At 32.2% G+C, this 24251-nt stretch overlaps 1 protein-coding gene across 1 annotated transcript in view; it reads left to right on the top strand.

Annotated features, from left to right (window-relative positions):
• Positions 1-24251, top strand: part of LOC143241706 (uncharacterized) — a 103000-nt gene that overhangs the window by 49849 nt on the left and 28900 nt on the right. The window contains exons 4-8 of the mRNA XM_076484939.1: positions 12069-12183; positions 17154-17249; positions 19702-19756; positions 20711-20898; positions 23694-24207. Coding sequence (XP_076341054.1) covers positions 12069-12183; positions 17154-17249; positions 19702-19756; positions 20711-20898; positions 23694-24207 — 968 coding nt within the window. The remainder of the gene's footprint in view (positions 1-12068; positions 12184-17153; positions 17250-19701; positions 19757-20710; positions 20899-23693; positions 24208-24251) is intronic.

Raw genomic sequence — 24251 nt, 5'->3', positions numbered from 1 at the left:
GTAATAGTGCTGTAAACCAAATGCTAGCATGTTACAAAATGTAATTGTACTGTAGCACATACTACTGTATAACTAGCCATGACCTGTAAAATTTAAAACATTTGCAGTAGTTTTCATGCCTGTCATGTAAATTCTCTATATTAATATCTTCATGCTTGGCATTTAAGCCATGCAGGTGTTTTGTGTTAGATCGATAAATACTGGTCTGTTTTTAACATATTTATGCAATTAAACAAAACTTGTATAGTTTTAACTTTATTTAGTAAAACTACAAGTAAACTAAACAAAGTGTAGTAATGGTACTTATAACAGTGTACAGTGTGTGAAATTGTTATGAGCATTCAGTGTATGATGCTATTTTACTAATGGGGAAAAAAAGAAACTTGCAAAAAAAAGAAACTAATGTTTGCACTAAAACGTGGGTAAAATGTGACTATAGCAGTCTATGAAAGGAACAAACATTATCTTATTGTGAAATAAAGTAAATATAAAGTTGTAATAAAGGCAAACTTAGCTGAATATGCAGAAAAGTCTGAATGAGTGTTCACAAAATGATAAACATGCATATTTTGATCTATGTAAGTCAAGAAAGCCCACAGCTCTTTTTAGTGTAATGCTAATTTTCTAGGAAATTACACACCAGTTAAGTGTTGGTTTTGTGAAATACTTTGCAAAAGAAAAAAAACAAACTGAAGTTAAAGTTGAAGCCAGTCATAAATTGATTACAATGACATTCTGCAGTGTGGTTATTGCATTCAAAAGTTTGAATGAGTGATTTTGAGCTGAAAAGCTAATATGCAATCTGAAGTTTTCAGATAAAGGCTTTTCTAATGATATGAGATTTATAGTGTTTGATAAAGACATTTGTGAGAAAAGTTCCAGACAGACAAAAGCATGCATATTATTTACATAGATTATATACATTACATGAACATACATTTCCTCCTGTGTAATTAGTGAGGAAGGCTGTTATTGTTTTTTCTCTTTTTAAAATTATAATGCCGTCAGTTTTATCAGGTTTGAAATATTTCTTAGTTGGTAAATGTTTCTTCATAGAGCCATGGTGATTACAAATAGCTCATTCCATATTGTGGTCTCTTCTTTTTTGTTACCAGACATGAATTTACTTTAGGCTTTAAGTGATTAGGTTTGGCATTGCTCTCTAAGTTTTTAATTGTTTGTTGGGTGTTTATTTATCAATACCATTCTACAAAGTTGTTTTTTTGTAATTAAATTTTTAGTTCAGATTTTTTTCTTTAATATTCTTTGGTAACCAGAGTATGCAAAAGGCTTGAAGAATACACCTTGAAAACATTCTTTATATAGCTATTTTAGGAAGAGGAAAATTACTGTCACTGATTAAAGAGATGGTGATACTTTGGTATAGAAGTAGCACAGTTTAATTCATTAGATGGGTTTTGGTGCACTGGTGTATGAAGTGTAAATGATTCATAAATGGTCTAGTACACAAACTGAGGTACGTAAAATAAAGAGTAATGAACATTATCTGTAAGGTTTTCCAAAAGGATTAAAGTTTTTGCTAATAAATAAATGTAATAATTCAAACAAGTTGTTTAAATTATTTAATAATGTAATGAGTTAGTCAAAACTGTTTAGGAAAACATTTCCACTTTGCGAATTTTCAAAAGTTAGAGTGTGTGCCAACGTTGATGGAGGGGTAATAATCTTTTAATTGAAATATATACGAATAAACTGTGACCCTTTTGTGTTTCTTGAAGTCACGAATTGTTATAAGTTATCATTATTAGTTTTACACTTCTATAATTAATGAATTTGGTAATAGTTTTTTTTTTTAAATAGGTCATTGCTTTTTATGTGGCAATAGGGTATCGGCAGGTGCTTTTGAAACTTAGCCTTGAGTGAGAGGGGTGGGGTAGGGGGGTAATCTCTAAAAGATGGGGTGGCCAGTACCCTCGTTATTGCGAAATTACCAGTACTAATGTTGCAGGTGTGCAGCTAGACTTTCCATTTCCAAGAATTTCTCTTAATGGTGATTGGCTAAACTGTGGAGGACTATCGCTTCTTAGGCGAGATTTCTGGGCTTGCATCATTTACAGATCCCAGCCACCCTGTGACCCTGATCACGGGAAGTTTATTATTATGTGCCTTGTCTCAGTGACGTCATCAGGCTTGGTTTTCTCTCTGTTCTGGAAACGTCTGGACATGCCTCTCTTATCTCTCCATTCTCCAATCTTAAGACTTATAAATTGCCAGAAGACAACGTGTGACGAACCTTTCTAGCTAAAACGAAATAATTCACGAATGTAACAAATTATCGCGAGCGGGGCGAAAGGGGATATTAATATGTCTGAACACCCAAGTTTAGGAAAGTTTCCTTCCTTTTAAAACTGAATTCCTGTCACGGAAGTTTCATGTCTTTTCGACTCTCATTTTTCGTTAGAGATGGACTAAGAAAGCCTGATTCGAAAGCTGTTTTAAGATTCCATTGTTTTCCAGCAAGTTTAAATTTGCTTGTCTTTTTCATGCCTTCAACTTCTAAACAACCAAACAAAAGATCTAACGTATTTAAAAGTCAGTTACGCTCTATTCAAGTTCAGTTCATCGTGTCTATTGTATATAGTGTCAGACTTAGTTGAACCTCTTGTAATGTGGGTGCTGTACCAATGGTAACTTATCGTTATCATAATAAGTAGCTTGTACAGCTACATCAAGTCTAATTATTAAATAGTTGTTGTTATTACTAACTAATCTATAGCTGCTAGTCTACTGCAATATCCAGGGAAGTACTGAAAATGACAACGTTTGTAGTGGCCAGGATTCGGTTGCAGACATTTCTTTATAGCGAGGTTAGTTCGGGTTCTCTAATTAATGATTAGCCTTCTAGCTCACTAAACATAACATCCCACTGCCACAACCTTACTTTGTTTGAATAAGGAAGTACATTATGCTAATGTAATAATAAGTTGGAAAACAACGGGCAATAAGCATAACGAAGTGATTTATTTTGGGATATGGGAACACACTAGATGTTTCCACAGAATATCAGCATTACTTATTTAGATATGACACTAAGTTGGTGTCGGAACATTGTATGTCGCGCGCCCCCCAAGTTATCGTATTTTACGCTTTGTAAAACGCTACATCGTGGAAGACGCACCTTAATTTTGAAAAGACAATTCTAAGAAAACATATTTTGACTCAACAACCAACACCTATATGCAGTCGTTACACTTTTTTAACCTAGTCAAATACATCATATTCTTTACAGTATATCGACAGTATTTGTTAAACTGAATGTTTTATGCTATTGAAAATACTTGTAATTGGAAAGTAATAGATTATGATCTGTATGAGAGGTCGTTATGAGTAGACCCTCAGCTAACCGTTTGCCTTAACACATCACTTTTGTCTTGGAAGGCGCATGGGTATTTTCCAAGTTGTTTTTAAAGAAAAAAATGCGCCTCACAAGGTGTAAAATACAGTAAATGCCTCGTTATGCTTAGTAGTTGTTTGTCGACCTATTATTTACCTTTTCATCACTTGTTTGTGTAACGTAAATGTTTTAAGCCGAGCACAACATAGTTTATAGCGTTCCACATGGTGAAAAAAAGTACTTCGTAATATGGGACTGTAGGTGCGTTATAAGAGTGAGAGTCCAAGTCCATTATAGGATTAGAGTGATTTACGAGATAGCGGTAAATGGTGTTGACTAGCTAGCTGCCTTCACTCCGTTCTGCCACTTCAAATTTAAGGACAGGCGATGTAGATGGTTTAGTGGTAGATTTGCGCCAAATTCATCAACTTAAAATGTGTCAGTTTCTTTTTCCATTTGTTCTTACACGACAGTTTATCCACCGAAACCTATAACTTCTCGTTACGTAGGGATGGTTTGTATGTGCTAAACATTTTGTAAGTGTTACAATTGTCGGGATTCATGTTGCAGGTAGGAACCAGTTCGGACTTAAAATGTATATTCTATTACGGGAGATTTGTTGATTTTTTTTTTCGGGGGGTAACTTCTAGTATTCAAAAACTCTACTCAGTATAAAATACTCACTCCAGAGAGAGATGTCTAACTGAAAATACGACGTTCTACACAATTGAGGGTTTTTCTTGAGTAAATTAAACCTTAAAAAATGTAATGATTTACACAGTTTGAATTTTTCTTGCGCATGGGTCACTATCTTTCGCTTGCAAAATATTGTATAAAGAGCAATTTATTTTGGTTTAGTTATGTTTAAGCTTTCCGCTTAAATAAAGGGTGTAAATATATTTACAATTGAAAGCTGAAATTTCTAGTTTTCTTATTTTATCTGGATTTGTCACCGAAACTCGCTTTTTTCGAAAGAAAGTTGGTGTCATGTTGTGAAAGGAGTGGCAGTAAGTCCCGTTATTTGGGTCAGTATTGGAGCTGTTGATTGTTTCCCTGTGGTTAGCAGTTCAAAATTAGGAACGGTTACTTTTGAACACTAAGGTTTATTCTGACCTAGATGGTCAGTTTGAAAATAAAGAAATCGTTATTTTAGAAATTTTGAAGTTAAAAACAAGCAAATAATTAGGTAAGTTATGTTGTTAGATTTTATAAGACCAACTACACTAGCCATAAGTAGAGTTGGTTGAATGTACTTTTATTGCATTACTATTTATAAAGATTATCTTTTATCAGTTGGATACGCTTGATGTAAACAGTATTTTCAGCCATAAACCCAAAAATATCTTACGAAGTTCGACTAGCTTAGGAGACATAGGTTAGCCCTAAATACAAATTCTAATTAAATAGATCAAAACGTAATAAGTATGAAAATGATTAAAAATGACCCGAAATGCCAAGTGCCTTCGAACCATGTTCTCTGCTTCGTCAGTGTATAGACCACGTTTTAAGACTAGTGATTTCTTTATGACCTTCTTGATGAACAAAAACACTCAAGTCTTTCAGTCGTTGTTGATATTGTAGTGACTCACAGTTCTTTAGTTCTCAGAAGACTTAGTACAAGATTCCAAAAGTGACATAACCTTGTTTGTTTGTTTTTCGGAATTCCACAAGGATCAGCTGGCTAGCCATTCCTGTTGTTTAACTACTAGACTTTTTTTTTATTTTATTTCGCGCAAAGCTACATGAGGGTTATTTGCGCTAGCCGTCCCTAATTTGTAAGACCCATGAATTACGAGTCGAACGCCTGTTAGACTAGAGAAAGGACATCTAGTCAAGAGCACTCACCACTAACATTTGGGTTACTGTAATCGAAAAGTGTGATTTGAACGTCAGTGTTATCGTACCCACGGCTTAAGTGTGGAATACAATTGTTTATAGACAGAATCGGAACTTGAACCGTTATCACTCTTATCCCCAGTCCAGCGACCTGAACCATCATCGCTCTTATCCCCAGTCCAGCGACCTGAACCATCATCGCTCTTATCCCCAGTCCAGCGACCTGAACCATCATCGCTCTTATCCCCAGTCCAGCGACCTGAACCATCATCGCTCTTATCCCCAGTCCAGCGACCTGAGCCGTCATCACTCTAAACCCACTGTCCAGCGACCTTGAGTGAACCTTTTACACTCATGCCCACAGTCCAGCACGTTATCTACTAGATTACGCCCATCCCAAACCTTAGTCGTACATGTAGAACGTTCGTTGGCTGGTTTAGAACTGTTTATTAACTTTTCATTTTCGTGAATATACGTTTTACATATGAAACGTGGACGTTTAGTTCATTTAATATTTGCTTTCAGCACTTAGAGGATTAAGAATGACCTTGCAAGGCTGAAATGATGCCGTGTCGCTGTTTCGATATCCACAGTAGACCTTCGATATGAATCACGTATTAGACATTATCTTATTAAGTGTTCTCTGTTTTTATGCTCTGTGTAAACATTTCCATTACACGTTACAGCACGTCTCTGAATGATTTTAATTCTGTAGTGTTGGATGTGAAGTCCCAGCTTACATGCAAAAAATCAAAAACTTGTTCGAATACTTCATCTGCAATGATGTGTTGAAAATTGTGGGGAAAGAAACTGTACTTATACACAAGACATTTTTGAAAAGTTTCTTGTTTATCTGTAAATTTCGTTCAAAATGAAAAAAATTTGAACACAATTTAAATTTGCAATCAATGTTACCTCTTCCTTGTGTGTGTCATTGCAATGTAACCCCTTTTAAGGTGAACGTGAATGTTTTAAAAATATAGTGCTTTTAAGGTGTGTATTGAAGTGTGAAGTTTATTTTGTAAAACTTAAAGTAAACTTTAAAATTTTCGGTTTTATTTAGGGTTACCGATTGAAGTAAGTTTATTCTAATAATTAAAAATACTTTAAATCCAACATGCAATAATTACTTGCGAATGTTCGTATATATATATAGGAGTTTTTGAAAAGGTAATTTCGTGTGTCCTTGTCAGTAAGCCCTGTGTCATGTTCATTATAGTCATCATTGATCAAATTTCATCAGTTTACAGAGAACTCTGTTTTGTTGTAGATAAATAAATAAAAATAAAAACTGAATTTATAATATAATTAATTACAGTTATGTACCATTTTGTTTACATATAAGGGTATTTTACCACCGTACTGTTTATGACATTCATTATTTTATCTTGTAAAAATGGCGGAAAACATCGAATTAATTTCTTAAAAAATAATGCAAAATGCATGCTGTTTTAATATATAATAATTGGGGTGGGGTATATAAAAAATTTCAGGTTGACGGTATTTGCATTTTGTTTTTGCACAACACGGGTTTGTCCTGATTAACGTTCTTGTAATGTGCAGCAAAAAGATTTGTTCGATTAAGAATGTTCAAATTAACGTTTCCTCTCTTGTCAGTCTTAGTTAATTACTAAAGTAAACTCTACGAGAGGCGTTGATCCTTTGATCGTATGTGGGTGTCTAGTTGACAGGCCTGGAACAGGTTTTCTTTGGACTATGTATGTATAACCTTGCTGGTACAGGGAATCCCTTACGTTAATCACCGCTACAGGAAACACGGGTTGTAACAAAACGCCAACTAGTTCTTTGTGTTAACTTTCACGTTCCAGCATATCCGCCTCGGTAACCTCTGCTTCTTGAACCTCGCATCACGTTACCCCGAGGCAGCTTTCTGGTTCACCCCCGCGATTTTCTGTGACCCAGTCAATTGCGCTGGTTGAAATTCGTGCGCCTGGAGTATTGTGAGTCGAATAGCTAACGCCATCCGTGATACCTCCGGTAAAGCTCAGTTCTAGACAAGTTTGAGATTTGACTGCTTGCCAATTTTCCTCTTACGTGCGAGCTTCCAAGTCGTCGCCTTCTGTTCGTTATCTTTACATCGGTGTGATAATGAACTGTTCTGACACGATCTTACCGACATGAACCTCAATTTTATCGTCTGTTGCTTGTTACTTGCGTGATAGCTTGTTATACCTTCACCAATTTCTTCACAGACGTGGTGAATTTTGCGAATCACCTTTAATAAAGTTTTGAATTATAGAAATACAGTATTTGACACAAAATAAGACTTATCACCTACGTCGTGTGAATGTTTTATAATGCCTTTAGTTTTTGTTTGGAAAACTAAATTTATTGATGAAGCAGTTTCACGTACTTTCATTAATGCTTATTATAATGTTATTGTGATTGGGTCGTGTTTTTTTTTCATCCGAATTTTGATTGTATTGTGCTGAGGTTTCAAATATGTTATGTAGGCGAGTTTGTAGCAGGAAGCATGCTAAACGGGTTCTGGTAAGTTATAGGACTACACAGGAACCCCACGAGACTACAAACACCAAATTTAGTCACAAGAAAAAGTATTTGCATAAATTACGCTAATGCAAGTTTTCACGATAATCATCACTAATAACGACGTTAGGACATATATCTCCAAATACGACCATATTTAGTAAAAAAAAAATTGGCAAATTTTAAAGCCAGGAAGATTTATATTTACAAAAATTCTGTGTTAATTGGAGGGAGATATCCATATTTGTGTATGGAAGCAGGATTTGTAAAAGATGATAGTTTTAATTTAAGCTTATTTACATGTGCTAGATAATCCCTAAGGTTTCATTCTTCTTTAAAACGTAATTTCCCTCACCTTGTTAAGATAACTCGGTTTTTTTTCCCTTGCTGTCTGCATTGCACCCAGTTTCCAGGACAACATTCTATCTTTTTAACAAGCTGGATATACACTTCTGATTTTGATTATTGAAATCAAGTTTTTATATTTTCTGTGAAGGATTTTTATACCATAAACGTGAAAGTGCATAATTAGAAAAAAAAGTTCATTAATATTCATATTTTCCCAAAACGAATTGCGTTTTTGTGCTTTTTAAAGTATTTTTATGTCTCATTAACTGTATGAACACCGTACTTCGCCGCTGTAAACAGTTGCAGTGTTGTCCCGTAAACCAGCGGTGGCTGCCCATTATGGTCGACTACGTACTTCGCGTGTTCGAATTGTAGCTTGGTTGTTTGTGGCATATTTCTCCCGTGTAAAGTGTGAGCCACATCGATCGACTGTCGTGGCTTGTTTGCCTTCTTTGCGTGCCGAAGCTTGTTATGCTAGCTCTAAATAATCAGATTTACCGGCTTTCCGCCTTCCCTCTCGCCACACGCGAGCGGCAATTTCCTATCCTACTAAGCTGGGCTCGGAGTTTTTTTTTTCTTTTCTTTCTTCCTCCCCGTTCACTCTATGTATAGTCGTACTACGGAAATCGATACGTCGGTACAGTCTTCTTTCAGTTGCTATCTGCCGACATTTGTTATTGTTTGTCGCCATGGTGACAGTAAGAATGACAGACGATCCCTTCTAAACTTTGAAGAACAGTACTTGTGTGTAGTGGTTACGGGTGTTTGCGTAATGTCTGGAACTTATAACTTTTAATATGAAGACTTTTTTTTTGTCTTTTTTCAACAATTGTACCTTCAACACTGTAGTAAAGTAACTGACCATAAAATAAAGGAAACTGCATAATGTGTTTTCTTGCCAACTTTATCTTGTTATTTTGCTTAATTGTCTAAATGATTCAAAAAAAGTAATTGTTTTTTAACCTGGTTATCTTGCTCCCGTCTTTGTAACTTCGGAAGTTTTATTGGTGGATGGACGTAATTGTCTTAAAATTCTCTCTTCAAACTCAATAAAATAATTTCTCAGCAGTGGACCAAACCAGTTTTGTATTAAAGAGTTTCTCTGAAAATCAGGTGTATTAAAGTCTCTAAGAATAAATAATTTGAAAATTCATTTATCTCAGTAGTTCTTTGGAAGATTTACACTTAACTGTACTTAAAACTTTTACAATTAAAATTGTTCTATTAATCATTATGTTTAACGTATTGCAAAATTTTTGAAACAAGGTTAGAAGTAATTCAAAACAAATTTGAAAGCTTTATATACAAAAAGAGATAGTCATTTTATAAATCTATAACTAGGTGTTTGCCATGCGATATTAAAAAAGTGTAAAACTTGGGTGTGTCCAAAAATTCCACCAAGGTTTAATGTCAATAGATATCTTAGATGTGATTTTCAAATATTGTTTGGAAAAATAACCCACTATATGAAAAAAAAATCAGTGCTAAGTTTTAATGTGGCATAATAATAATAAAATAATCAATTAGTACATTGGTAAAATCTATTATTGGAATTGGATATGGTAGATAAGCATGGTTGATATATATTCTTTGATTTCACTCATATCTTTTTAGAATTGCATACTATTTAGCAGATTACATGCCAGTGGATGATCTGGTCATATCAAAACACACTAAAATACTAAATTTAATAAATATGTATGGATGTTTACACAGCTATTTGTGGAGGAGCTGTCCAGCTTGGAGGGTTTGTTCTTTAAACTTCTCTAAAATTATACCAGTCATAACTACAGAAGTAAAAGCATATGTGAATAATACAGCTTGTGCGAGATATTTTTCTGTGAACTTTAGTGTAAAATAATTATCAAAAATGTGCTGACTATAAAGAAATTGGACAAGATATGAAATATGGTGAAACTAATGTTGCATGATCTATTTATTTTAGAAATTAAAATAGGCTATTTTTTGTCACTCAGTTCCCTCAGTCATACTTAATCTCAATTCACTGTGTAACCTGTATTCATGGAGGGACATTTTACCAGGGTGATAGAACCCCGATTACAAAGCTTCGTTTCACCAGCAACCTTCATCCTTTAGAGATAATAAGGTTTGGCCTTTTAGAATTGAAACATGCTTCCTACAGTGTGATTCTCTATGACATGAAGGTGTTGTTTTTTTTATGGATGCATGGTGTAGTCATTCTGTGTAACATGTAATGAAAAGATATTTTCAATTGGATAAACTTAGAGAGACCTAGGTAATGTGAAACAGTATTAGACCACTGAAGAGTTGTGCAAAGGGAGCCTGGGTTAATTTCAACTTTTAACTGATTAAATAGAATAAACAGTTTCTTAAAGGTAAAAGAAAAACCAACACCTAATTTATTTAATATCACTTAATCTCCCCCTCCCCCTAATCATATAATACATTGTATATGTGACCTAAAGTGTTGCTAGGGGTCAAAGTTCTTAAATTATTGGCAATCATGTACTTATTAATTCTGGATTTGGGAAAATTTCACGATCTATAAACCATTCTTTCTTTTGATTCAGTGGTTACTTTCATGCAATTAACAGTGGAGAAATTGTTCTTTACCCCCCAAAAAACACAAACTCTTTATGGACATGCAGTAAGAAAAAAAATAAAAAATAAAAAAAACGTGCTACAGAATACAGCTTCAACAAAATGTTTGTCAAAGATTGTTTTAGTGTGTGAGAATATTACAATGGCATTTACTTGAGAAACATACTAAGAGTTTTTTATTTTTAATGGAAGACTATATAGTTTATGACTGGAAGTAGATATGTTAAAATTAATTTTTGTTTGGTCTGGTTGAATGATCATTCTAGGAATAGTGGATTGTCCATGTAGTGGAATTTATCAGAGCTGAAGAATCTGCAATACCACAAAATATTTTTATATTTAAGCTTTGAGTGCTTCATAAGAGTGGGACATTCAGCTCTTTAATGTGGATCTTAGGGTTTAGCTGATAAGCTGTCATTCTTCTGGTCAGTTGTTAAAAATGAAGAACAGCAAGTTTAGTCATAGTACCTTCACCATAAATGTAAAATACAGGAGGTAGAAAGCACAGAGTATTTTTTTACTACTCGCAACACTGAGAAACAAATTTCATAAATATCTGTGTCAATTCGTGTACAATTTTAAAATAATCTTTTAAACTTTATTAATGTGATGCCAGGTTTAATATGGTCTTAATATCACTTAAAACAAGTAAATTGTGATCAGGTCTGGGCTCATTACATTTATGGATAATAAATGTTTGTATGGAGTGGAAAAGGTTTTTTTTTTTTTTAAACATTAGCTCCTCTACTCTGTCTAAAATTAGAAATGTACAAACTGCCAAGTTTTAGTGTCTTTGGCAATAACATTTGCTGATCTGGCATGGAGCTTACTGCTAAAATAAATTGTGTTATGCTGATAACAAATGATCCAACTGAAAGGGAATTGAACAAGGTTCCACACACTTTGTGTAGGCTGTTGACTATTTTCGTTTCAGTGAAGCTATTTTTTTTTAATCGATACTTGAGGGACTAAAATTGATTTTGTCCAGTTTACATGACTATAGTACTATATGTTACATCACTGTAATATCTAAAACTCTTGTCTTGTTGAAAACCACGACCTTTGTGGGCCAGAGATCTATTTCACTGCATTTGTCTGATATGTTTATATGTGATATATATTTGCTGTGATGTGAATTTGTATATAGTGTAACATTTATATACTTGAATGAAAGCTACTTTCATCTACCTATACTTTAATTTTGTTAAATGATAAAAGTAAGTATTGATATAATTGCTAATTTTCATTTGTCTCTTTTTGGTAAAATATTGAAACATTAGTGTATTTTTTTCTTCATTGTTTTCATAAGAAAAAAATTGTTTTAATTAATTGATTTACTCTATCCTATACAGATAAAAGTACCTGAAAAACATAATATTTTACAATTTATCTTGTGTTATAAAATAAACTTAGGCTTTATTTTGCATTTTCCAACCAGGATTGAAAACTTTGAGACAACTTTGTGTAGTTTGATAAATAAAGAAAAAGAAGGCCCTTTACAGATTTGGGACTGCAGAGTAGGTGGTTGGAAGGAGCTTAATCCAGAGGATAAGGTAACAAAAACAGTTTATGGTAAAAACTGCTTGTATAATATAAGAAGAGAATATGTTGTATGCCATAGTAAAGAAACTACTTAACCTTAAACAAGAAAATAATGTGAGGATGTTACTTTGTTTGCAAGACATTGTACATAGGATAACTGTTTTGTGAAACAGTGCTAGATGCAAAGGTGTTGTATTTCGTTGCTGGGACTTTGTACCTTGAGAGTTTGTTTTTGTTGGATCCTGTTAGAGAGTCTTGCTATCACCTAGTGGAACAAACTGCTACTCTTTTTTTTTTTTTTTTTTCCCAAAGTAATTCTGTTCTAGTGACATTTTGCAGTCTGTCCTTTACGTAGCAAGTGCAATAGTTTCCAGGATATAGGAATATATAAGCAAGGCATTCTTGGTTCCTTTATGTATTATCAGTGAACCAACTTATGACACATTGATATTCCCTCATAATTCATTGTGATTGGAATGATGCAGTCATTTCTGATGTATGAATAAATGGATTCATCCTTTCATTGATTTTCTGAACCTCATGTTGGATGCCCAAGACATCAGCTGACGTTTTTCACTTATAGTTATTATGAGTGACTCGTGGGCTGCACCAGAGAAATTGAGCAACTGGGAACTTCCTTCTCACTTAGAATATGGTGATCTACACCTAATAATTCTTATATTTCCAAGTGCTGGACTTCATGCCACTTTTGCAGTTCCATTTCACAATATTTTTTTAAAGTTTGAGTGGAACACAGAATAAGTAATTTTGTGGGTATGGTTTGTATTTGCTGTTAGTATACTTAAAAATTGTATATATTTATAATACTTGACTGAAAGCACATTCAAGCACGAGCCCACTGGGCTGAATTGTTTAAGACATTTATATCATTAATACTTCTTCTAGAATTATTACTTTTGGAAGGCCTGTGTACCTTTTTCTTGACTCCAACTGACTGTGTATATGACAGCTGCTAACTTTATAAATTTTGTTTATCAGTGGACTATGGGCATAACATGCAATTCAGTGGGGAGTGGGTCATTACTTGCTAGGGATATGTTATTTGTGTAATTATAATGATAGAATGTAAAAAAAACAAAAAACACAATGGTAAGCAAATGCTGCACAACAGGTTACCCTTTATTATAATAGCTAGAAATTGTTGACTTACAAAGAAGATTTACTTTAAGTGATGAAATATAAGTACTGTTTAGAAAAAAAATCCTGAGAATTTATATGTATACTTTTATAACATGCTGTAGTTAATAAGGTTTATATTTTTTATCAAAATTAATCAGATCAAGCTAATTATTATGCTGTTTCAATTTCTTTGGAAATACTTTGAAGTTTTTGTAAGCTTTGAGATCTGGTAACATATAACATATACTAATATAAGAGTGCCAACCTAGAGGTGGTTAGGTTTAATATAAGATTATAGTGACTGGGATATCATGGAGATTTTTATTCTTACTAAAAGACTTATTAAACAAGTAATGTTCCTATGTACTCTATAGAATGTTTGAAGGTACAGTGACATCAAGAATGTATGAGAGATAAATTAAGTATAATTTCTTTTTTTTGTATTATGGAAAGGGTTATTGCATGTAAAAACAAAAGTTTTTAAGTATTTAGCATTAGCTGTCTAGTCTAAATTAAAGAAGAAAGCAAATGAAACATTTTGGGTTGTAGTTTTACTGTATTTTATTTGTAGGACATGGATTTCAATTTTACTAATAAGTACATTTGAAAAGCTAGGAACTGTCTTTTAATCCATGAAAGTAATGTTTAACTTGAAGTTGTGTAAGGTTTGTAAAAAGTTTGATATTAGTGTATTTTTCTGCCATTGGAAAGGATTGGTTGGATTCAAATTAGTTTCCATAATTCTTGTGAAGTAGTTGTTTATAAGGTGAAATATCCCAAGTATGTAAACTGCTTTTGAGAAGCTACAATATTTTATCATTTTTTCTCAATAATTTTGATACAGTAAGCTGGATGATTAACTCAATCTTTATAATCAAATACCTACGAGTACTGACTACATTGGTTAATGTGACGCAAAATAAATAACAAAATTGGAATTAGAGTTCAACTATTCCAACTATCCAAGCTATCGAAATATTGGCATTGTGATTTCTCAGTTGTTTTTTATTAATTTATTTTGTTCAGTTTAATTGGCTCTCATGAAAATAAATGAATTAGAATTAGTGTTTCTGATTATTCCAACTATCCAAGTCTCATTGAAGAATTATCTAGTATGCTCAACAATTAACTGACAAGCAATTCCACTAATTGCATAGTTTTGTCTGTGACTTTAATATTAGAATGTAGTGTTGTGTGGGTAACTTTTATATTGTAATCAACATATGTTGTATTTTGGCTGTCATTTGTATTAAAATTACAAAAACTCTCATTGAGGACTATGTACTTTTTTCAATGATAGGATACAAGCTTTTGTTGGTTCAGCTGGTTTTGAAAATAATTTTCAGTTTCTTATTGATGGTGTTAGTGAACTGAGATGTTCAGCTGGAAATTAGATTTCTGTAATAAGTATTCTCATCTCTATAGTTTGTTTTAATTATGTGTTATTTTGGTTAAGTAAAACCATAATGTACTTATTTTCTATTGGTATTACAATAATCTTTAGATAAAACAAAATTCTTACATTTTGTATGGTTTAAAAGTTTGTTAGAAATCTAGCTATGTAAAAAAGGGTTCTTTTTGAGATAGTTAGATTAACTCTGTTGTTTCTTTACTTGCTGGAAAATTAATGACACACTTTGCTTAATATACTTGCCATGAAGCTTTGTCATTATAATGTATTGGTTTCTCTAAGATTCTGGAAATTGAAATTAGTTGCAGTTATTGAAGGATGTTGTTAGGCATGGCCAGTAGGTGCTTTTAGTGCAAGGAAGCATTGGCATAATAATAGGGGCAGTCTATGTAGATGCTTTGTCTTGATTTGGTTCAGTGAAATATCATGAGGTTGAAAGTTACTGTCACTAACAGGTGGTGTGACTGTCAATCTCGATATGAAATCAAGTCCATTTGCAGCAGAGATAACCAACTGATGAAACAGTGCACTGTAGTATTTATAATTAAAATTAAAAGTTTTTTTTTTTTTTAGTTCCACTGTATGTATATAACTTGCTCTGAAAAAAAAAATTAATGGTCTCTGTCTGGTTTTAGACAACTTTCTTTATCCTTTTTTGTTGTACTGCAACAGTCTTTGGAATATAATTTTTATGTGTATAGTATCAATTAAATGATGTATATTATCAGTGTTTCAAAGAATTCTATACATCATTTAATTTTTTTAATCTGTATTTGTGGTACTTTGAAAGATACTGCTTATATTGTCTTGCAGAACAGAGATAACATTCACTTTGTTCTTTATAACCAACTATATTAACTTATTCTTTAATTCATAAGTTTCATTTTCAAAATGGTCATATACTTGGTTATTTGCTTTTTTTAAAATTTTATTGTGATATTCAACTATAAATGTTTTTAAACTTTTTATTTTATTATTTCATTCATTCATGTCATCTTTTTAATTGTCTGTTATGTTCTTTACATCCTTTTTGAAAGATTTTATGAACATTTTTTCAGTGTAATGCACAGCTTGTTGCATTTCCTCATCACTTGCACATATTTAACAGGATTAGTATTAGATGTCATAAAAGTTACTCATAAATGCTTTGTATTTATCAAAAACATTCTTTTATTTTGAGTAGACAGTAGATATAACAGTAGATATAATTCTTTTAATTAGCCTTAATTTCTATTGACAAAATTAATTTCTGTATAGAATGGCCTGAAATATTTGATTTGTTTTTGAAATTTTAAACTAATGAAAACAAAAACAATTTATTCATTGTAAATATTGAAAGATAGGTAAATCTGATTAGTTACCAATCAGACCTATAAATAGAAAATACAAATTTAAGTTAAATTTTTGTTAAGTTCCCTTGTGAAGTTTCAGGTCAGTGTTTTTATGAACTTAACCCAATTTATTAAAAGTTGCTCACTTGCAGACCAATTCAGTTATATGTAACAAGGTACAAAGATACATATGTAGTAGATTCATGGGATTAAGAATTTTCAATTTTAATCATGCACATGTTTAGCAACTCTTCTGCTAGATGGTATTTCATACTTTTGTAAGTTTAAAACTGAAGCTATATTTATGCACATAAGTTGTAGAATATAATTAGTTGTTGCTTTCTTAATAGATGTGAAATAACACTTAATCTGGAGAAAGATAGAAAAGGGATGAAATGAGATAGTAACAATGAAGTGCAGTGTGTGAAATTTTAATGTTGTAGTGATATTTCATTCTATCTTCAAAGTTTTTGTTACAAAATGGGAAAATGTATGAAATAGATAAGTCCTGCAATGTAAGTTCTGGATTAAACTAAGTGACTATTCCAACAGTGAAATGTAAGTTTAGAATAAGATAAAATTATTTATTGAATGCAGTATATCCTTTAGATGTAAATGTAAGTCATTATAAGAAAAGAATAAAAGATGAAAATGGCCAACAAATGCAAAATTTTCCTGTAGAATCTCAATCAGTATGTAAACTTAATGTGAAAATACTTCATAGGTGTATCAAGTAAGTGCTAAAGTGCTGGGATAGTTACACTTGCACTATTAAATTACTGTTATTTATCTCTCATTATTTTGGTTTTCTGATAACTTATACTTGTGTGCTTTTCCTTTTAAAAATTATATCAGTTGAGTTTGTTACATATGGTTTGATCAGATTAACATTTTTTGCAGCTTTATTAAAGAGACACTACTTAAAAGCAGTATGCTTCAACAGAAGTCTCTTTATGAGTTTTTATTTCTGATTCTTGTTGTCAATGTAAATAAAGTAAGACAGACATTCATTTGAGACTTTTTAAATTCCTTATTGTTATTTTGGTTGATGCTTGTTAAGAGTATAATGTGGACTTTTAACATTTGTGTTTATTTATAGCTAGGTGTTTTGAAGTGGTTGGTGGACCATGTGTACAAGAAGAAAGAGGAGGACCTTGCAGAATATTTGGATGAGAATTATAACTCAGATGATTTGGTACGTTGAAAGAAATTTGTTATATCACTTGTGTTGGTACATGTATACATGAGAAGTGGATTTATCATGGTAGATTGTCATTCAAATTGAAGGACAACGAAACTTAGTTTTCTTAACTACAGAAGACTTAATAAAATATAAAGGAAATAAAAAATTAGCATTGGAATTTATTGTCATCTTTCGCTGTTGTATTTAATGTTTAATATTTCAGGGATGCAACTACCAGTTAAAAGAACTATAGTTGTTTTTTAGATATGTTAAAATTGTATCAATACTCACATTCCTTCATGAGACTTGTATGGTATAATATATATTTTTCTTTTTATACGTGTCTGTCTTGGGTTGTGAGAAGTTAAGTGATATCTTCGTGATGACGAGAAATCCACTTGAAATAAAAATGTATCAGAATGGCTGATATGGGTATTGACACTTTTATTGATAAGGAGAGTACAATGTCGTGACCTTCCTAGGTCATCTTCATCTTCTTAACCTGAAGAGGACCTAGGAAAGTTGAAATGTTGTTCTCTCCTTATCATTAAAAGTATCAGCACACATACCAGCCATTCTGATACGTTTTTAAGTGATATCTGTTTAAAAAACATTTGGTCTTTGGATGGAAAGTGTGACTAAAGATTGCACTGACACACACTGCTGTTGATTAATCTAATACAGATTTCCAGTAAAATCAACAAGTTTTTATTCCTGAGGTATTATAATGCTAAAAGTCAGGTTCCATATCCATGGTGACAAGAACACAGATAGTCCATTATATAACCTTGTGCTTAATAACTATACAAATAAAATAATATTACTACAGCTACACAGTTCTGGGTTAGTACTAATAAGTCTTGTTCCTTAATACCAAACTGGCTGAGTTTCAGTTTAAAATGTTTTAATGGTTGTGACAGTTTTTTTAAAGTTCACATGTGAGAACAGGTTTCATAGTGTACTATACGAAGGCTGACAGATTTCTTTGATAAATTTTAACAATATACCATAAGGAGGTTATTATTTGTTAACACTTTAATCTTAATTGGCTTGTCACTGGTTCTTTTTACTACAGAGTATTGTTATTTTAGCTCCAGTTTGAAAATTCTCTCGCAGCATTCATATGATGAGCTTAGCTAACCAGTGAGAAAACCAAATAAATTATTAGTTACATGACATTGTTTACTTTGTGAATATCAAATCTTTGTTCTTAGGTGCATTACTTAAGTAAAAATTTAGCATACTTAAGAAGGTTATTATATTAAAACAAAACAAAAACTGAACTTTCGTTAACAGTCAACAAAACAAACAAGAGGACATAGATAATATTTTTTTTTGTATCATGCATAATCATTATTTATTATTTTAAAAATAACTAAAATTAAAAATTAGGTAAGATATTGAAAAGTAACAAGAATAGTAATTCATTGAGTTGTGCTCACTGGCAGCTCATGCTGCAATATGTAATTCAGTATGGTAGTTTGAGCTATATATTTACATCTTGTGGGGTGGAATTATTAGATAGACACAGTTAAAAGGGCAGTGAAACAACAAAATTTCTGTATAAATAGATTTGAGCTCATAGGAGCTTACTGCTATTTTGGATAAATAAATGTATTTTCCTGTCACAATTTGCAGTCATTTCATTTAGAAAAAAGGATAATTTAGATTTGCTTCATATCTTTTATTGTTGCAAAGTTAATTGACAGAATGCATATATAGTTAAGGTAGAGAAAATGATAGATACAATATAAAAATTTTCCAGAACAAAAATGGTCTCATACTTAAGAGGTTTTATAAATTACAGAAAATGAAATTTGATAATTTTCAAGTGAAAAAAAGTATCTTTAATCTTAACTTGAAAATCCCTTGGGTTTGAAGCACTCAGCTCTATAGCTTCAACTGTTGAAAAATACTTATTTTTAAAAATCTAATTTTTTTTTGTGTACAAAAGATTTGTTATATTTACTGAAAGCTTGCTACATTTTGTGAAAATGCACAATACATTAAAAGGTACAATTTGAAAATTGATGGTTTATTTTGGATCACAAAGTTGGTGCAATCCACCAAAGCCTTTAGCAAGAGAATTAACTGGAAATTCTTATCAAGTCCAGTTAATAACATAACTTGCAAAATATCGGAATTGTACTCTACAATTCATTTGAAAGTATTGATTGTCAGGCATGTCTGAAATTGCCTTGAGACATGATCAAGGAACCAGCTACAATTTTTATTATTTTAGTTGCTCTATACTCTTATCTATTACACTAATCAATTTATTACAATCTGTTCTCAAATTACCTTCTTTCTGTGTACTAGTCAAAAGTATTCTGAATATTATATGTAGTAGTTGGATAAAAATAATTGGTTATATTAATGAAAATTATCATGGTTTTAGGTGTTTTCTTTGTCAAATTTGTTGATTTAAAATTGAAATAAAGTTTAATTTTTTGTTATTTCACAGCGAGGAATCTGTGCTGGTCAGGATGCATTCAAAAACTTGTACTGGTACTTAGATGGTAGGTATTTTCTTTCTTTTTATATTGCATATTCAGAGGTAAGAAGGTGTGTGTGTGTGTGTGTAAATAAACTGGTGAATTATTAAAGTAAAATTTATAACTTAAGCAAACATTAGACCTATCAACATTGCAAACATGAGAATACAACTTGTTACATGGGTTTTATACAGTTTGTAGTTTTGAGTATTAATCCTATGTACATGGGTGAAAGTCAAAATGCATATGTCACCATAACCTTTTGTAAAGTGTTACTCATTATGGTATTATACGTTTAATGTCACAGTTATTAACTATTAATTTCACTTTACTTTGCATATTTAGTGACAGCTTGTGGTAGAGAAGATTAAATACTAGGTAATGTACAAAAATACTGAAACAACAAACTGTAGGTATATTTTGGGGGTCCTTGAGGCTACACAAATGCAATGCACAAATTATAAATGTTACCTCATACTCTGACCAGTCACAGTCTGAGCTAGATTTGTTATCAGTTCACATACATATCATGAGTACAAGTGCTTTTGTAACACACCTAAATTGTTTGTGTATGACAGACTTGTACATTTGATTTAAAGCTAAGCTTGCTATTGGATCAATCCATGTAAATTTAGTTATTGAAAAATAATCTGACAGTGCTGTGATGGTGTTGTTTTAAATGGTGAGTCTATTTAAAATAGATTGAGCTGTACATTGATTGTATTCCTCTTGAAGATTTTTAATGTAGAATAGATAATGTTTTTACTCTATTTAGTTTAAATGTTAGGTGTTTAAATGCCATCAAACTGGCATTGTTTTTGATATTTGAAATATTAATATTAAATACATAGGAATACTCCTAAAGAACATTGATTTATAAATAATCATACTTTATAAAGCTTGGTAAAAATTGTCATAGTAAATTTTATCTATATTGCAATTTTAAACTTACAATTTATTTAAATTTTGTGACTTTAGATCTTCGGCTGTATCGAGATAATTCCTTTAAGAAGCCTAGCAAGAAAGAGTGGGAGTGTGTTTGTGTGTCACTTGCTGACTGGCAGTCATTTCTGAAACAGTTTAGAAAAACTACAAACCTTCAGGAACGTGAATTGCACACTTACCTCAACTATCAGCTGTTCCCTTTAATTGAAAGCCAATTGAAGGTGAGTTTCTAGCTTGATTGTCTTATTAAAGAACAACTTTGTGTACTTATTATGAATAGAATATGGTTTTATTACCCTTGCTTACCTGTATGTATGACAAGGTTTCAACTTATCTGATGTGGAGTTTTCGTTTTTCTGGTTGGAGCAAGTACAGCTCACTAACTACTTTCTGTTTGATAACATAAATGGCAGTGTAGTTCACAGGTAAAAGGGTATGTTTTCCTGTTAATTTTAATAAAAATAAAGGGTATTTAACTAGATGACTCTGGAATTTTTTGTTTGCATGTGTGTTACTTAACAAAGTGATCTTATAGGTAAAGGTAGTGCATAGTATTGTTTGAATATGAAGATATTGTGAAAGAAGACAGTAATTAATGGTAGAAGTGAAGATTCCTTGTGAAGGTATGTTAAGCTGGTGGGAAAGATCATTGTTTTGCTGGTTTTGTTTTTTCTTACATAGAGAATAAGAGAAGTTTCATTTTGTAGAGATTTTATCATATACACTTAAATGCATATTTTCAAAATGTTAGTAGCTCGGTCATTGCATAAAGCAGTCAGATGCCATTTTAGTTTATTTTTGTTGTGATCTGCAATTCACTAGCCTTGTGTATTTATGTTGAATTTTTTACACCTATGTTTGATGTTCTTTTTTATTTATATAGTGCAGTAACATATATATGTGGGAGTAATTTCTGATTGCAGCGAAATTTTCACTTTTTAAGGTTTGTTCTTGTTGGAACTAAGCGTTTCAGGACGTTTGTTGAAAATATTGATCAGTTGCTGCAGCATTGCTCAAGGAATATTTTGTTGATTAGTGTATTTTGTAATATTTAAAAGTATTTTAATAAAAGCTACAAATTCTTATCAAAAATGATTTTGTATTTCAAGAAAAATTTGGATAAAAAATGCACTGTAACATTTGGAATTTTACAGATTTGCTGCAAAAGCTCTTTCTAGCTTTATGTTACATATTTTTCTTAGACCATAAAGAATATATAACATTCATTTATATTTTTACCTTCATGATTATCTGTATTCTTTAAATATAAAAATAACAAACAAATCTTTGGAATATTTGTGTATGATTATTTATGTTTATTTCTAATTGTTCAGGGTTTGGGTATATGTAACTAGCACTTTACCTGTAGTAATGATTAGTTCATTAAAGGTAAGAACATAGTCTTTTTTATTTATTTCATTGTATTATTAGTCACACAGCTATAAATATTTAACACATAGAAATTGAAAGATGTGATTATTTATCATTAAGTGATGTTACAACTGTTTCTCTTATTGAAAAACTGTACATTATGCTCAAAAGATTTTTATAATAGGTTGTTTTGCACTTCAACAATTTCTCAGGTAGTTTTTGTTTCATTTTTTTGAGAATTGAGTGTAGTGTAGACTTGATTAAACATCCATACGGGGGCTGTTCAAAAAATACTCGGACTGTTTGAATTGCGAGGCTCCAGTTGGCTCCAGGGTAATCCGTTTGGTGTCTCTAGGTTCGCACAGGTCAGCTGATTACGACGCCATTTCTTGATTGCAGATATCTTCATTTGTGTATTAGCTACGCGGTTTTAAGTGAAGTGCGATTTTTTTCGTTTGGCGGATTTCAGAATGAATGACCTGAAGGAGCAACGACTTGCTGTGAAATTTTGTGTTAAACTTGGAAAATCCGTGACTGAAACTTTTGCTATGTTTAACACGGCTTACGGCGATGTTGCTATGAATCATACGGCATGTTTCAAGTGGCATGAACGTTTTAAGGATGGTCGACAGTCCATTGAAGATTATGAGCGTCCTGGACGTCCTTCCACGTCAACTGACGATCCACACCTCGACGAAATCAACACACTGGTGCAGGCAAATCGATGTCTGACTGTCAGGGAGCTTGCTGAAGAGTGTGGGATATCAGTTGGATCTTGTTACGAGATTTTGACTGAAAAATTGAAGATGCACCTTGTTGCTGCGAAATTCAGCCCTCAAAACTCGTGAGTTTTTGGCCAAACACTCGATCACTGTTCTTCCTCACCCTTCCTACTCACCTGACCTTGCTCCTTGCGATTTTTTCTTGTTCCCCAAACTCAAAAGACCCTTGAAAAGAAGAAGATTTGAGACAATTTCCGAGATTAAGGCAAATGCGACGAAGGAGCTGGAGGACATTACAAAAGAAGCGTACCAGGACTGTTTCAACAAGTGGAAACACCGTTGGGATAAGTGTGTGCGTTGGGGAGGAGAGTACTTTGAAGGGGTCCCAGACCTGTAACTTCTAAATAAAGTACATTTTGTTTTATGACTTCAGTCCGCGTATTTTTTGAACAGACCTCGTATTTACAGATTTATAGTATTTGGTTATGGTATTTTTAGTATTTAAGTAGGTTAAAAAAGTAGCACAAGGATACATTTTGTGAGCTGAAAACTAGTAGATTTATATGAGAAAATTTAAAGCAGTTTTTAATTTCTTTGAATTGAAAATATTTTTAAAATGTTCTATTGCACTTTTCATTGATGAATATGCTGTGTGATACTAGTTCAGATGAATTTTGAGGAATTTTACACTTCATTAAGGAAAGCCAAAGAATAACATAAGCATTTATAATTGATTTTATGCATTAAATGTAACCTATGTTTAAATATTTTCATAAAATTAACATTAATGCTGCTAAATCTTTTGTGCAAATCAGTGGACAAACTATTTGAAATAATGTATATGAAAGTAGGTTATTTGTTATGAGCAAAGGACAGTTCAAATGTTTTATACATACATGTTTAGTTTTTTTTTCTTGTTTTAGGATCTTGAGAATAAAGAGAAAAATCAAGAAGCTGAGAACTTGAAGCTGTTGAAGCAAGAGCAGAAAGAAGTTAGGAAAATGTTAGAAAAAAAAGTCACCTGTAGTGGAACTGTTGCAACTTTAACAAATGTGAATGGTGTGGACTCATTATGTCATGAAAACATTAATAAAACAATAAAAACCTCCAGTGAGGCTACTGAAAATGGCCTAGAGGAATTTTTGCCCAAAGTTGAGGCCACAAAAATTGAACGTGACATCAAAATGAACCTCAGTGAGGAGGGCAAGGGGTTACTTGTAAATAATAATAGTACTGGTGCTAAAATAGTGAATGGAAGTGCTGATATCTCTTCCAGTGTTGTGAACAATTCGTGTAGCATTCTGTCTTCAAATCCTTGCAGCACAAGTGGACAAGAAGGATGCCAAGAAACGGGAAAGGTAACTGTGAATGGAAGTAATTGTTCCACTTCTGGTAACCCTGGGAGTAATACCCAAGCATTGGAGAATTCTCAAGATGGTAAGTTTGGAATACCATCCTCTTAAAAAAAAATGTTTTTCTTT

This window comes from Tachypleus tridentatus, chromosome 2 (assembly GCF_004210375.1).
Source record: "Tachypleus tridentatus isolate NWPU-2018 chromosome 2, ASM421037v1, whole genome shotgun sequence".
Lineage (NCBI taxonomy): Eukaryota > Metazoa > Arthropoda > Merostomata > Xiphosura > Limulidae > Tachypleus > Tachypleus tridentatus.
Note: the sequence above shows the minus strand (reverse complement) of the source record. Positions and strands in the feature narration are given on the sequence as shown.